Source organism: Accipiter gentilis, chromosome 24 (assembly GCF_929443795.1).
Source record: "Accipiter gentilis chromosome 24, bAccGen1.1, whole genome shotgun sequence".
NCBI classification, from domain to species: Eukaryota; Metazoa; Chordata; class Aves; order Accipitriformes; family Accipitridae; genus Astur; species Astur gentilis.
The window spans coordinates 17192422-17208974 of record NC_064903.1 but is presented as its reverse complement, the minus strand read 5'-3'; the positions used below and the strand labels follow the sequence as shown (position 1 = coordinate 17208974).

Sequence of the window (16553 nt, the reverse complement as noted above, 5' to 3'; positions counted from 1 at the left end):
CTTAAAAAGTTTAGGCTAGTACCTATTCTGTCCTTCCTGCTTTATTCTCGTGGCATAACAGCAGGACGTTGCAAGCTATTTGCGGGCAGGTAACAAAGTGGCTCTCACACTTTTCTGTCTTCAATCCTATGTCTGATTGTGAGTCCTGCTTTTGCAATTGAGCTTCTGTGGGGCTCAGGAACTTGTCATAAGTGTTCTAAATTGTTGGGACAGTTTCTGGCACTTGGGAGTTTGCAGCTATGTAGTCTCATAGACTGAAAAATCTGAATTTAAAACTTGCCCTTTCTGTTAAAACATCGTTTTAATTGCAGAACACTTTTTAAACTTGTTGCATTGTGTGTGGACATGAACTGCACAGATGTTTGCAACTGCAGTGCTGCTCATTGCTTTTTGCAGCCTTGCAGTCAGCGCTGACCTCCAGATGCCTGTTGGAACATGCAGGGTCCTTCCATAAAAATGCTGCTTTCTGCTCCCTGGGATTGTACCACCAGGTGGCAGATGAAGCCAAGGAAAGAAAGCGCTAGTGCTGCGCTGGCTTCACACAGCATCGCTTCAGTTAAGTAGAAACGGAAACACTCCCTGCATCAGAATATTAAATAGTTTCACTCTTAAAGGGTGTCTTCCTTATATTGGGTTGCATGACAGAGTAGTACAAACAGGTCAAAAAGAGAGAGGGAAAATTAAAAAAAAAGAATGGAATGGAATCACAGATTCTGCCATGCAAATATACAAATATATGATATGTTTACTAATCTGAAATACATATGAAGTAGGATGAATTAAGTCACTTTGCTGAAATTTAAACAGCTGATTGACTCTATGGAAATATAATGATCACTAATATGAAATAGTCTATGCAGAGCAACAGGCTCTAAAACCCCAAATGGGTGTTTTGTCTGGCTGCGCAGCAGTTCAGAGCACTCTATTCTCCTTATTCCCCTTTCTCCAAGAAGGCAAGAACCTTCTTATAGTCATCATCTGTATTTCCCTGGAAGGTTTCTGTTGCAGCTGCTGTTCAGCGCTGCATGATGTTGCTGCAGGACTGCTGAGACAGCAGTGCTGCGCTTGCTGTATTTTGCATTTGAGATTCTTTAGTGATAACAGCAGCAACAGACCTGGAGCCTGAGCTCTTGGCCTCTTCCTGCCAGACAAACTGGTTGGGTATTTTGTTGTTGGATTACAGGGAATAAGGTCAAGCCTGATTTTTTTTTTTTTTTTTTTTCTGGATGAGATCAGTTCAAAACTGCAAAGTAGGATTAATTGAAATGGGAATGCCTAATCATTTGCAAGATTATGAATCTGATCCTGTATTGCAGTCATGGAAAGGGGCTATTTTTCTGCCACAGCATACCAATAATGTGTGTCATTTCTCTTGTACCCACGCTAGCTTCTTTGGATGTGCTTGGGCCTTTATTTCAGCATGCGTCATTGCTTAGATGCAAACTAGACAAAGTTTGTCTGTTGTGGAGAAAAGGCACAGAAGGTAGAGCACCGTGCTGGTGGTGTGGCCGTGTTTTCTGGGAGGAGACTGCTTGATACAGTCCTTGCTGCCCTATCCCCATACCAGCCAGCAAGGTAACATGGGACTGCAAATCCTACTGGGACCTGCCAAGTCATCTGTTCTGGTCCTCTGTAAAGCGAATAGTTGTGGCACATAATAGCATGGGTAAACTGATCGAATTGTGCCTTAAAGGGACTGGGTTTGACTCACTACTGTCTCTTTTGGAGGGTTAATTTGAGCTTTCCTCCTTGGATGGTTAGAAATGTAAATGCCCTCTCCAAACCACCCTTTTCTTCCTCTTAGTTGTTTAGTCATCAGTCATCCACTAGTTATAACGTGGCAATCTCCAGTGAGTGCTTCATAGCAAATGTCAGCTTGATTTTTATTGCTAAATAAGGAAAAAAATATAAAATTACTGGTTTTTTACAAATTCTACTTGTAGTCCTTTTGCTGCAGGTCCTACACCACCCTATAAAGTTGCTTTTTTAAACTGACACCCCACAGAGGTAACTAATACTCTTAGCAGAGGTAAGGTCTTAGCTAGAATCTCAGAGGAGCTGTGTTCCTTTATGCCAGGTTCTTCTAGGCATGTGCTGAGGGCACATAAGAGACATAAATCAAAATAAAGTGGAGATTAGACACAAGCTGTATTTTCCTTTCATTATAAAAACAATAAAACAAGTTAATATGCAACTAATAACTAGATGGTAATAAGAATTAGCTGGACACAGGTTAGGTTTTCAATATACAGCTCCGATTTTATTGTAAAACCATAAGAATGATTCTGAATCACTTAAACCATTCTTGAGGTAGCAAGAGGACAGAATATTGAAATTTTAATAAGAACCGTGTAAATTTTAGGGAGTTGTCATTACAAATTCATGTAGGCTTTGGGAAAAGGAGTTAAATGCACTGGTGCTTGTGGAGAAAGAACTACATTTACAAGCAGATTAACCTTGTTTATAATTGCAAGGCAGTAAGCAATGCCACTGCTGGCTTTTGTCTGCCTGTCAATAATTGACATGGGTGACATAAAACCTATCGACTCAAGGTCAGTTGTTTGAAATCAATAGAACTCAGCAGGCAATTGGAGATGGGCATGAGTACATTCTTCCACATGGATTTTTTACTTCCTTTTGTGTAAATGGTGCCATTTCCAAGTGGAGAGGTCTCGGAATCAACTTTATTTTTTGCACCACTGCAGTTTTCTTGGTGAGGTACTGTTTGTTTCTGGCACCAATAATTAAGGATGTTTTTAATAGTACAGTGTATTTGGGTATCTGCAATATTCACAGCTTGATTATAAGCAACTGTGGCATAATAAACAGTGAATATTCTAAAATTGTGCGATTCACAGCATGATTTGTTTCTGCATACTTGTTGTTGTGAATTCCAAGTACGTAAGCGGTAATACGTATTAGTAAACGCTGAAATACTATTTTGGGAAAATTGTTTATTAGTAGTAAACTGACATGCTTCACGTTTCAGGTCTAGATTCAGCAAAACATAAATGATAAAACATGTTAAAATGCTTGAGTGGCTTCAGTTGCTAGAACTCATTTTAGTACCTAAAGTCCAGCATCTGGAAAATGTTTCCTTGTCTATGACTTTAAGGGTCTGATCCTTAGATGTCTTATGCATTTGCAAGTGATTGTGTTAGAGAAATTAAGAAGTTACTGCTCCTCAGCTGGAGTTTAGCGATTTTCCTCCTGATATGCAAATTGGTATATGCTCATTGTGGGTCCATTGCACTGCAAAATAAACCAAGCTCACGCACACGTGACTTGTAAACGTCTCGTGGAGGGAGTGGTAACTCCTGGTGAAGAGGCAGAGCCTTTCTAAATAGCTCTTTTCTACTACTTGTAATTATATGACTCTACAATGACCAAATCGCACTTAGAGACAGTATTAGATTTTGAAATCTGACTCTGCTTCTAAATTGCCTAAATCTCATTACTTACATAATATGTGAGCATGGGCTTAACTTGCTGTGCTGAAGAAGGGATGAGTTAAACAAGGTCTCAGTCATGTTCAGCAACAGAAAATTCAAATCTAGCCCTTGATTAACACAATTGAAGTACAACTGTAGTCACATTATGGACCACGGTGTTTGCAGTACTGTACATCTTCAAAACCAAATCTCAATGTTTTCTTCACTTGTGAAAATTGCATTAGGAGTAGCTGGTTTGGTTGACCCCAACTAGAATATCTTCAATATTTTTCACCAAATCCAGATATCAAACAGTGAGCTGTTCTGAAATGCAGAGATAAAGCTTAAAAATTTCAAAAGGTAATTATTTCAGAATTATTAACAAATGTAATTCTTCTAAGTGCTTTTTATACTTGTAACATTTACGGTACATCAATAATGCAGCTTATTTAAAGAAGAAAGAAAGTATGGTACATATTCCTACCTCATGAATGTTGTTGAGCTATTCATATTGCAGAATGCCTTACAATAAAGGGTATCAACTAAACCAAGCACCAGGCTCCTGTGGCTGGCGTAATGTACTACAGTATCCTGTTACAGGCATTCGTTGTAATTCTAGGAGGGAGAAAATAAAATTTGACACTCAAAAAATAATAAATTTAAGTAAATCATGTAGGAGAAATGTACATTTATGTCCAAGAAATGGTTAGATGTTGCCAGAACAATACAGCTACATTATGAATCTTTAATGATCTCTGAAAGTCATAATGGTCTGTCACTAATGCCCATTAATGATCTCTCTATACCGCGAGTATGGGCTTGATGTTTCTGGCCAGTACCTTAGAGAATACTTTAAATATGCCTTAAACTTTCTCTGATCTACTCCCTGTGTGTCTGCTCCAAATGTAGACTGCAATTGTCTGGGTAGGAGCAGCTTGTAAGGCAGCATGGCTTTGGGGTTAAGAAAGTCTTATTCAGGTAAGATGTATTTAAGCAATATTTTTACAGGAAAAAAACTAGAAGGTATTTCCTGGCAACTAATCCACTGTAGAGATGATAAACTACGTAAAGAAATTAAAGCTTAGTATTTATTAAGAATGTGGTTGTTCTTTGACTTCATGCATTTTCTTTGGTAACTCTGAAAATACACTATTTAAGAAAGAAAAGGCAGGTCTTACTGTTGATTCCTACTGATTGGAACTGTAAATATAGTGAATATTCTGCTGAACTGGCAAATTTCTCCTGTTTGAATATATATTTCAAATGTCACACAGGTTGATTTTATGGCCTTTTAAATGCCTGTGCCACATATTTAGTTAATCTTGTACCCAAGCTTTTTGTCAGGTATAAAGCTTGCTTTAAAGAAAAAAGAAAAAAAAAGATGAATCCAGTTCTGTTCTGATTGCCTTTCATGAGAGTACGGTGCCTAACATTAACTGAAGATAATCTTGTTATGGTGGTAATAACTTGAAAATATTTTTAATACGAAACCATCAGCATTTCTTTATTCTTTTGCAAATGTTTTAGCTAAAGGCTTATGATGGTGTCATTTGTTTTTCTTTAATAATGAAAAAGTGTGTTCTCTGCGTTCGGTACGTGAAACAATCAAATTACTGTAAGAACCAACGCCCTACGGCTAGAAAAGAAAAACAAATCCAAGGACTCTTGGAAAATGCCCCAATATCAAACAATACTCTGAATGGGCAGTGTGTGCAGAGAGTTAGATATTAACTGTGTGAGTTAGATATTAACTGTCTGGGTCATTTATCATTCTTTATTAGAAATAACTCAACACGATTAGTAAACATCTTTTATGACATTGCACGCGGCATCCATGTTTTTCGTCTCTTCAAAATTAATACAGTAAATCCAAGTAAAGCGTAGAATGTGAAGTAAGCAGTCTGCAATGTTTTTGGCATGTTAAAAATGCATTTACAAACTATAATCACTTAATATGTAATCCAGATTATTAACGGCTAAATGCCTCGCTCTTTCGCAAAAGCGCTAAGTCTTTATAGCACGCCGGCGGTAAAGACGAGGTGGGTCCAAAACCCTCACCAGATTTTGCCGTCGGTTAGCTTTTGGGGGGCGTACGTCGCCTAGCCACGATACACAACGCTGCCGGTTGATGATGGACCTCGAGGTTTGGTTGTAGACTCGCTGTGAGGGGCCGGGGAGGCGTCCCACGGAGCGGGGAGGTGTCGCGGGGTGCTGCTGCCGCGGGGCGGGATGCGGCCCCGGCGCGGCGCGGATCAGCACCGCGGACAGCGGCCGCCGCAGCGGCTCCGGCCCCCTACTCCCTCCCGCGGCTCTCGGCGTCCCCGCGGCCTCTCCCCTGTGCGTCCCCCGTGTGTGTGTCCCCCAAAGTCCCCTCTGGGGCCATCCCAGAGCCAGGGGGACCGCCCCGAGCTCCCGCCGCATCTGAAGGCACGGTCTTCCATGCAAAATCACAGCGGCTCTCCCCGCTCGCCCGAACCCTGCGCTTTCGACTTCGCTCTTAATTACAGCCGGAGGCACGGCGTACGTTTGCCGTAATTAAATATCACCAGTGACCGAAACAAAACCGGGGAAGAAAGTGAGTGACCTTGCTGGGGCAGTTACAAGAGCTAACTCTAGGTGTCTCTCTTGTTTCTGGGTTTAGCAGCAATTTTACACGCTTGGCTTTTCGACTGCAAGTACTGGAAATCTGTCCCATTTGTTTGGTTTGTAACTATTTACAAATTAATGTTCTACAGCACGCTTCCTGTACAGGAAACTCTATACTTTGCCAAAAGCCTCCTGAAAAGACTTTACATCAGAACTTTTTAAGTCGGCTAAAATTTATGGCAATAATGGTTTAAAAATATAGTCACTGAGTAAGGCATTTCATATATTAGAGAGCTGGAAAAACAAGTAAAGGGCTGAGGGAGGTGGAAGTTTCTCCCAGCATTAACAGCTCTACTCTGATTCCTTGGTGTTTGTGCATCTCAGCATTGTTGAAACGTCTTGGGTTTGCTCAGATTTGCAAGTCAGGAAGAAGAAAGGCAGAAAAAAAGGCCTGTATTTAAGTGTCCATGTCATGAATGTAGAGCCCATATTTGCAGAGGTTTGAGATGTCCAACTCCAGTTACAGTCCAGAGGAAATACAGATACCAGCAACTTCTGGGAGCCATATCTCTTGCTCCAATCATGTGAGGGGAACTGTCTGGGAGTCCCTACAGGCCTTGCAGATTGCTGCGGAGTTTCATTAATTCTGTGTGGCTGCGTGTTCTACCTGTGCAGCTGTACATATAGGTGCCTTTTTATAGTTAGACTCTTTAATCTCTTATAGCTGCCTCGTATAGGAGACAAGAAAATCCAAGGAGGTCTTCCTTCTTTATGGTTACATGGAATGGGCTGAGTGGAATTGGTCAAATGATAACATTGAAAGATCAGCCAAGATAACTTCTTACAATCTAGCAGGCTTAGTTCTGTGCCTTAGAATCCAATTCGGCTCTTTGTCCTTTCTTTCACAGCAAAAGCTCCCAGGGCTTGGAATGTTGTGTTGTTGATGAAGATAAACTAAGTTTGTTTGTTTGTAAACAAGATTAAGTTGACCTCAATGAAGGATAAGGTCATTGAGACACTGATGGTTTTTGTGGCTACTGCTCATTAGAAGCATGTTGTAATTTTTAATGAAACAAGGAGAGAAGATCCTGGCAGGAAGAGGTGGAAAATGAGAATGATAAACAAAGGGGAGAGGGTTGAAGGGAGAGGACAGAAATCCTGGTGATATATCATCATCTGCTAAATATGGTGTGTCTCTGCTGTAAGTTTAGCTCAGCATGATTTAGCAGTATGACTGGAGAGTTGTAAAGGCCATACATATGGACTGGGAATTTAATTAAAATCATGGTATTGTATTAGTATCTATTTCTGCAGCTTAATCTACTAGTTTTGTGGTGGTTTTAGGTAGAATGCAGCTACAAGTTGGACAGTTACCCAATCTCCGTACAAGCAAATGTGCCCTTATTGTAGTTCAGCTGGACTTAAGCGAGGAATAACAATGCCTAGCTCAGGCAGCTTCATATCTGTTTCTCTGGTTCCTGAGTATTGTTTCCCTGCATAGCAACAAAATCTTACTGTGCTTTCCGATGAGGTCTGAGTCCCCGGAAATGTACCCAGCCGCCTAATGTGAATATTGGGAGCAGCAGCAGATGTTCTGCTATTAGCCTCCTTCTCTGAATTGACTTCTCTGAATTTCTTCTAATTTGCTTCTGTAGAATTTGCATACCCCATTTTTTAGTCTCCAGACCTATTTAAACCCAATACAGTAAATACCAGCTTGTGGTTCTTGTTCCTGTTTTGCTAGCCAATGTTACTTGTGAGTGTTGCTTGCAAAAAGAGTGCATCTAACTTATGCTAATGAATTCCCCTCTGTTTACTTGTGATAGGTTGTATTTTTCACCTAAAAATCCCTGTGTGATTTATAGATGTCACCTTAGCTCTGCTCTTGCCACCAGCAGCTCCTGCTAAGCCTGGAGTTGCCATGAGGCCAATTGCTGGAATGTATGTGTGTGGGCGAAGTGAAACTGTGCGACAACTTGGGCTGGTTTTATATTCACATGTATTACTGAGCACTGCCAGAAGCAAGTCACTGAGCTACATGGTCCTTCATTAAGTGATTACTTAGTTTTGATGATGGTAAATATTATTTATTATAAGGATGCATTAGGTAGATTATAGTCTGAATCACCCTGCAGTGATAGTTCAGTAAGGTAGAGGTAGTGTTTTCCTTCATGCAGCTGTGAAAATAATGGTGGTTTTTTGGATAGGAATGAATTGCCATCTGGAGGTGCCTTTCTCTCTTTTTTCTTGGCTGTACAGCCCAGATATTTGGCTAGATGAGCTTAGATAAACCTAACTTTTACATCACTGAACTTAGGTCAGATATGTCTTGTTACGTCGCTATTAGTATCATGATTATTAGATGGTGAACTGAGACGGAATGCAGAAGTTTGGGCTCGTGGCCCTCTTCCTAATCCCCAAGGATATACCTTCCTTCTGGTTACTGAAACTGAGACCACCATTTTTGCTCAGGAAAACTGGTTCCAGTTCCATGACAGTGAGTGGAGCAAGGCCCCGCTTGCACATTTGCAGAAGCATCGGCCCAGTGCAGGGTGTGACTCCAGCTCCTGCAGAACCCTGCCTCCATCCAAGACATGGCACTTTTTGCTCCAAGTCCCTTTCATTTGTGACTAACTCTGTTCACATTCTCATTTGTCTGTGTGAACTTGGCGCCACGATCTCAGCAGTCAGGTAAAAGTCACAGAAAACCATTGCCAGGCTCTTGTGATCCCAGCCCGGGTAATTTGGTTTCATTACTAGAAAACAGATGGGCCTTCCATCATTAACACAGCAATGGGAAGCAGCGAGCTTGGCATTCATCACATGATTGCAGCGAATTGGGCTCTGCAGTTATGCGGAGTCAAGCGGTGGGGCAGAAGTTAGCTTCAAGCAAAGCAAGGACCATGGCTGTGAGAAGCTGGTCGCATGGCTGTGAGCGTGCTTGGGTGCAGGTAGGAGGGGGAGAATTCTCAGAGGGTCCAACTCACTGGAGACCCAGCGAGTCTGTTTCTGTCAAGCTCTTGACAAGGGATGAACCATCAGATCTATGAAAAGGTGGGAAAAGATCCATTTGAGTAACGTGACAATCTCTAGGCAACTTGCTTTGGGTCTGTGAAGGACTATTTACAGTGCTTTGTCATGTGTAAAGTGGCCTTATGTTAGGTTTGACAGTGGCATATAGCCCACGCTTCTCATGTGTCCCATGCTGAGATGTAAATATTTCAGGGATGATATGCTGTCATTTACATTGATGTTTCTGAGAGTCATCATGCTGAGAGGTGAATGAACAGATACTTCTGTGCATACTGATGTGGGAGTATTTTTTTGCTATGGCTTTGCGGTGGGCAGAGAGAAGTCAGTCGGTCACTGCTGCAAGTTCCTGGCTCAGGTTGGGCCCCCCCAGACACCGGAATAATGTGTTCCCAATTTGGGAGCCCGCAGAGCTGTGGGAGCTGATCTCTTCTGTTTGTTCTGTGACCTTTCCCAGCTGATTGGCACTGATCTTTTATGCACCGGATAGACGATCTTTTGTGGTTGACATTTTGGGATGACTGAATATGGATTAACCTAGGCAAAAATATTTCCATTTTTCTACCTTCAAACAATGTCCTCCTTTTCCAAAAATGCCTGCACCACCGGGTTAGATCAAATCCAGTTCTGACTGAGACAGTGCTGTAAAGGAATTGGAATTCATAGCTGGGAAGGGGCAAAACTGGGATTTCTCTTATCAGTATTTTCTCTAAGAATCCGAAAGGAAACTGATGTTCTTGATGTGACATCTTATGGCCATCCTGAGCATTTAGTGGGGCATGCCAGTCATGAAGAAGAGGCCCAAAGTCTTGTCAGAGTCAGTGAACTTTGTCCTAGCAGACTTGTGCGGATCTGATAAGAGAACAGGATTAGGATATAAGAACCTTTTGTAATGCATCAGGCGCAGAATTATTTTTTAAATATCTCAGTAGTCTTAGTGAGATGACTCACATGTTGAAGCCAGGGATGTGTTTCTCTGCTTTGCTGGATGGGGGCCAGTTTCGGCACATCCAGTCCTCTGCACCGATTGTACCGGGGGTCTCTTCTGGTCTTCAGATTCATGATTCTGTACTCTGAGAAGACAAAAATCAACCAGCCACCTAATCCCTTGAACAACAAGTGAGCTCTTAGATAAAGTGGGTCCAGGTGACATGACTACAGTAGTGTCACAGGAATTTAATTGGATTTTTTTCCTGTTACTGAGCAGAGGTGCGCAGTGCACTTTTGCAAAGAACCATGACACAGAGACGCACAGGAACATCCATGTCACTATTTACAAGTGCCTTTATGTTCTCAACATAAAAATACTTCTGTTTACAGCAATACAGCTCATATAAAGGTCTGCAGCTGATTATTGAAGGCAGACTTTACTATTAAGGTTAGTTTTAAGGTAGCCCAGTTGGTCTGTTGACTAAAATATCCTCAAATGTGACCTCTTGGTCTGCAGCTGCCTGAAGGCCCAGCTCTTTCTTCCACTAATACCTTTTTCCACCTTGCACTCAGAAACAAACATCTAGCTGACTCTGAATTTGGCTCATATCTAGGGTAAAACTAGGCTTTCAGGGGCAGTGAACTGGACAGCAAACCGTGCTCATCCCCCGAGCAGAGAGCACCCAGACACTCGCCGTTCTGCAGCGCTCGTGTCCAGCCGCGGAGCTGGCTGCAGAGGAAAGGCTGAGTCATTTCCACGGGATGTTTCACGGAGGAGCTAAGTGATGCAGGGCTTGGGTCTGAACAGCTCTGTTTCCTGGTGAATAGTAATTCTGTTTACTTAGAAGAGGAAAAAATCACTGGGGGCCTCAGTGCTGCTGTGTCATACCCGACTGGATGAAGTCTTGTTTATCTCAACCTGAAAAGAGAGAGAAGCGATTCTGGTGGCACTTTTCAGAAAATACTCCTCTACTTTTGGGGGAGGGTAGGCAGTGGAAATAGTCCATAGATTTGAATCCTGAAGCTTTTTTTTTTTTCCTGTTTGTTCTGTAAGAGCAGTAGCATGTTACCCCATCAAGAGCAAGAGAGCCTCGGGAGGGACTCATGACATCCCATGCCAGGCTGAAATCTTTTCGTCACACCAAAGCAGCTTCAGGCTTGTACCTGTAGAGGGGTGGTTTGGGGTTTATGCTGGGCTGAGTGAGGTCTGGAGCTGGCTTGTGACTTTTCTTCTGGTCTCAATGTTCATGCAGAATTTGTTCTGCCCAGCGTCTACCTGTTTATATAGGACGTACTAGAAATCTTTCGATACTTGTTTAGAGGGGAAGAGGAAATAGCTGAACATGCTGTTTAGTCTGAAGATGGGATGGTTTGACCCAAGGTGCTGGCAGTAAGTTCCTGCTTTATGGCAACACGTCGTGAGAATCGTTAATGCTTCTACGAGGCACAGAGGAGCTTGGGTCCCTCAGCAAGTCACACGTTGGGCTCATGTGCCAATCACCAGTGCGCTTGAACAGGGACCCGGAAAGTGCTGTCTCTCCTCCACCTGTTCCCTTCTCTGACAGCAATGCTGCACTGATATGCTGCTCTGCGCTCGATCGCATCTGTTGATGTTCATGTGCTGAAAAAGCACAGGCCGTCAGCGGTGGGGGGAAAGGAGTTCCTCTGCTCGCAGGCTGCAGCTGGCACCAGGCGTGCTGCAAAGCTGCGGCGGCTTGTCAAAACTTGCAGCTTGTTTCATGACAGTGAGTTCTGGAGCTGGCTTGTGCTCCTTCATCTGGTCGCGATTTTTGTGCAGCGTTCGTTTTGCTCAGTATCTACTTGCTTATCTAGGATAAATCTTTTGCGCTCGGGATGGATTCAAACTCCTGGGAAACAGCAGTGGTCTGGGACTTGCCGCAGCACAAATGGTTCGAGGAGGGTGGTGAGAAAACCAGAAGTTTTGCCCTTTCCTCTAATTTGGTGAAACAGCCACCACTGCTGTGGTTTGGGCCAGTGATGGGGGTTTGATGCCTTTTCTTGCAGGAGCCAGGCACCAGGGGCAGAACACTCTGTTGGTTGAAAACCTTGTCCTGCGTTAGTTGAAGAGCCAGTCCTGGTTTGGGGGGGCACGGTACCAAATTTCAAGCTTTACTTTTGCCCAATCCAGGCAGCTTCTGGAGGCTCAAGTACGTTTTAATGATCAGAATCATGGAAATAATCATCAGCATAAACTCAACAGATGATTGGAAGGAAAAAAATATAAATCAAAAGCGGGTGAGATCTTTGTCTGCTTCAACACAGTGGAATTGCTGCTGGGTCAGATCCCAGCTCCAGGTAGATCATGGCGCTGTCTCTGACAGTAACTGTACAAGTCTGTCCAATGCTGATTTCTTAAGAGATGCTTAATTATTGATTGAAACGGGGCTGCAATTTACTCTTCAGCTTTAAGTGTGCCCCGTTACAATAATCACATACGAAGAAAGAGGACGGATGTTCAAGGAGTGTCTGGTTGTCTTCTACATTGAAAAAGCCACTTGGAATGTTATTTTATTTTATTTTACCTTTTTAGCATGGTGGGGAGTGAACAGCTCTTGCTGTTCAAAGAAAATAAAGCTGTTCCTTGAGATTTTTATATCTGTAACACTGAAGTAGTCCAAAGACTGGTTCTGTACCAAAGTCGTTTTCCCAACAAGATCTTCATTTTCATGTGCCATTTATAGTAAATGAAGACATGTTTGTAGGAGTACCGATAGATGGAGAGGTTGATCATGCAAAGAAACTGGAGGACTGTTTTTTGAAACTTAAATCTGATTATGCATATATGCTATTTTTATTCCTCTCTTTAGTTATCTGTCAAGGAACATTTGTGCAAATGAATTTTCATTATGGATTTTAAGCATGCGGGCTGGAATGCTGGCAGAAAGATATCCTAAGTACTGCTTTTATATACTGCTTTTCCCCAGAATTTTCAAGGTTAGCCAAATTCTGACTTCTGGTTGGTCATTGTGAAAATGAAAGACCATCTGACCTATAGGACAGATTACAATGAAGCAGCTTTACTTTGATCTGAAGATCAAACGCTGCTTTCCAAACTGGGAATATTTATAAAGTAACGGGTGAGTCTCAGGAGAAACAAGTCTCACTCATGACTGTACTGGAAGTGGAAAGATGGCAAAATTCATAGTATGCTACCGGTGAGTTGAGTAGGATGAGTTATTACTAATAATATCCAACTGGCTGTCTCTTGGGTTGGATTTCACATGTCTTATGTGGACTGGCAGATGAGGGTAGTGGTGGAACTTGTGAATTACAGTTATTTTTACCCTACTGTTTAACCCAAATAAGAAATTAGGAGTATTTATTTAATATGTATATGTGGATACCGTGAAGTGCCTCATAAGCAAAGGTGAGTGTGCATATATACCTATACCTGTTGGTGAACATATATACATATACTTCTTGCAGGAAAGAGGTATTGTGGATGGGTATGATGGGCTGCCAAATTCAATATACCATGTCAGCTGTCGAGGTCTCAGGCAGTGATGGCACACATTGTACTTTCAGTCGGACATCATCTTAAAACTTGTGCATTACGGGCATTTCGGTTATTCGGGCCTGGCCACACAACACATTTTATTGGGGCAGAAGTTCCCAGTTGGAGGAAACAGATTTGGACCCATTGCGAGCTGTTTCTAGTCCAGGGAAGGACTGTAATGTTTGCAGATGAATAGTGAACTGCTTTTGAATTGGGCTCTTTGAAGTGAAGGTATTGGGTGGCATGGTTTCCACTGCACTTGCCTGGGCCCACAGTGTGCAACCCCAGGGAGGGAGGAGAGGACCGCGTGGCTTTACCCAGGGCACGTGGAGGAGAGGAAGAAGGGGCAGGTATCCCGAGAAGCCTGGCTGAGTCTGAAAGCGCACGAGAAATCTGGTGCTGTCGCACCAACCCGCCTGCATCGGTTTTGTCTCGCTAGCCCCAGGGAAGCCCTGGGGCTGGCCGGGGGCACGCAGGACACAGCTCCCAGGCTTGGGTGACTGAAGCCTGTTGCCATCGCAGTCCCCGCTGAGCTCAGCTCCTGCAAGGGACCAGCCCACAGCCTCCCCCGTCCCACTCACGGGACATCCCACCCTGCCTCAGTGCCTGCGAATCCCCTCTGCCTCGGGGATAAATTCTTTCAATAGTTGTTTGCCTTGAGGGCTGCAAATCTCTGTTTTGTTTCTAGCCTGAATTGGCTTTATTTTAGGCTCCAGCTGTTGAAAGCACGCTGAAGAGCAGGGGGTGGGTTGCGAAGGCACCCCCAGGACCTCCTGCTTCCCATGTCTTGGGGCGTGGATGCGTGCAGGGTTCAGCGTCTGCTGTGCAGGGCATTAACCAGGCTCTGGCACCAGACTCTGCTCCCAGCATCGTGGCACCGCTGCATCTCCCTGCCCTGGTACCACCGCAGCCTGGCCCCCACTTAACCGGGGGTGAATAAACCCAGCTGGCATGAAAGCCTGGCCTCGGGGGACACAGAGGCACCGTGGGGGGACGAAAGGAAGAGGGAGAACAAGGCAACGACAAGGAAATTGCTCTCTCTGAGGATTTTCTAGTCTCTGCTAGAAAACTGGAGCTGAGTGCGGGGGGGGGGGGGGGGGGGGGGGAAGGCAAGAGAGGCAAAAGCCCTCCAATAAATCACTGAGGCAGAGAGGGGGCCGTCCTGTAAGGCTGAGGAAAAGGCAGGGGGAGAGCTAGGGCTGGAGCTGCCCTCCCTGCTTCCCCGACCCACCTTCCTGCTGCCGGGCAGGTGTCCCCACTCGGCAGCCGAAACCCCGGTGCCAGCTATTTGCTCATCGCAGTCACGTTTGTTTGGGTGTCTGCGTCTCCCCAGGAGGCGGCTCTGGCAAAAACCAGGTACCCGCAGCCCGTGGGGCCGGTGAGGGTGGGCAAGCTGGGGTTGCACCGGCTCCCACTACCCACCCTGAGCCCCTGCCTGCACCCGGGGAGGGGGGGACCCCCCTCCGCAACTCTCCACGCAGGGAACCAGCGGGCAGGTCTGCCGCTCGCTGCCTTGCCTGGGAGAGGAGGAGGAGGAAGAAGAGGAGGAGGAGGAGGAGGAGGAGGGTGGTGATAAGGGGCTTGCTGCGTCGCCTCATTTCTGTCCCCAGTGCACAGCATCCGCTGCCTGAGGACTCCTGCTGCGGCAGTCTCGGCGCTGAGCTGCCGGCGACCGGGCGGGCGTCGGGAGAAGCTCTGGCTGTTTACCGTCTGGTGACAAGTGTTGCAATGCAAAAGCTGAAGGAGTCCCTGGAAGGGAGGCTGTGCTGGCAGCGGTACCTGTAAGGAGGGGAAGAGGCTTCCCGAGGCATTCGGCAGCGGAGGCTCTAGGCATCGGCACCTCCTCCCAGCGTCTCCATCGCCACTTGCTTCGGATCTCTTCTTAAGGGAGAAGAGGGGGGGGGAAAGGATCCAGAACCCCCCTGCAGCTGGACCAGCCCCTGCTGGAGTCTAACAGGTGTTTGCTGGGATTTCAATGGGGAGGGGACGGGTGGGGAGAAAAGTTAACTGGAGAAATTGGGGCTAGGAGAGATGCGATGATCTTGCACCAAGTGGATGTGCCATGTCTGCATGCGAATAGCGCGCCTGGAGAAGCTCGGAGGGATGTCTTGCGAGTGATCTGCTTGATCTCCGTAGAAACGCTCACCTCTGCCTGCAAACTTTCCCCTGCCAGAAGTTGGGAGGAATAAAAAAAGCATCAGAAAACCAAAAGGGGAAGATCTCGGCGGACAAAAACGCTTGAGCTAAACTGTTGCATCCCGACCCGGGGCTCCGGTGCGAGCATCCTGCCGGTGTCTCCTGGGCTCCCGAGCCAATTGGCAGCGGGTGGCGTTGGCCAAGGCGCCCGGCAGCGTCCCCGGCATCGGGGACGGGCCGAGCAGCATGCTGGCTGCGGCGCCCGCGGCCGGCGAGCAAACCCCGCGTGCCTGACCCGTCGGTGGTGCCGGGGCGGTGGCGGCCATGGCTGCAGCCATCGCCAGCTCCCTGATCCGCCAGAAGAGACAAGCCAGGGAGCGGGAGAAGTCCAATGCCTGTAAGTGTGTCAACAGCCCCAGCAAGAGCAAGGGAAGCTGCGACAAGAACAAGTTGAATGTGTTTTCCAGGGTCAAACTCTTTGGCTCCAAGAAAAGGCGAAGGCGGCGACCAGGTTGGCAAGGATTATGTCTTTGGGGGGTCGGTTTGTTTAATTTAATGCAAACTGGGATGCGTTTCGGGTGTGGGGAAAGGGGGACCGGTGTCTCAGGGCTGGTAAAATGAACGCGCCGGTATTGCCACTCCTGGCTTGTACAATCAGATAGACCTGGGTACCCCATGCCAGTCCCTTCCCCTTTCATGTTCACCTGGTTTATTTGGATAACGCACACCATTGCTAACTGCCTCACTTGCACACCCTTGTGCACCCGTGTACTGGTAATTCAGTAGTCTTGTCTCTCTGTTACACATACACGAACGCACGTGATTTATTTGTGGGGGAGATGTTAGCAGGGGAAGTTCCCGCACATACACCTCCTTCAGTTGTATGTTAAATAACTTAGCGGTCTAGAGATCTGTTTTTGTCT

The 16553-nt window shown here is 45.3% G+C and overlaps 1 protein-coding gene across 5 annotated transcripts in view; it reads left to right on the top strand.

Moving 5' to 3' along the window:
- FGF13 (fibroblast growth factor 13) overlaps nucleotides 1–16553 on the top strand; it is a 264985-nt gene that overhangs the window by 184094 nt on the left and 64338 nt on the right. Inside the window, exon 1 of one of the 5 annotated variants that reach the window (XM_049827214.1) lies at nucleotides 4313–4409. The exons of 3 other annotated variants lie outside the window; for them this stretch is intronic. In XM_049827214.1, the coding sequence (XP_049683171.1) occupies nucleotides 4379–4409 (31 nt within the window). In that variant the 5' untranslated portion in view covers nucleotides 4313–4378. Of the gene's footprint in view, nucleotides 1–4312; nucleotides 4410–15497; nucleotides 16142–16553 lie in introns of those variants that run through there. One more of the 5 variants, XM_049827211.1, reaches the window with a different exon arrangement.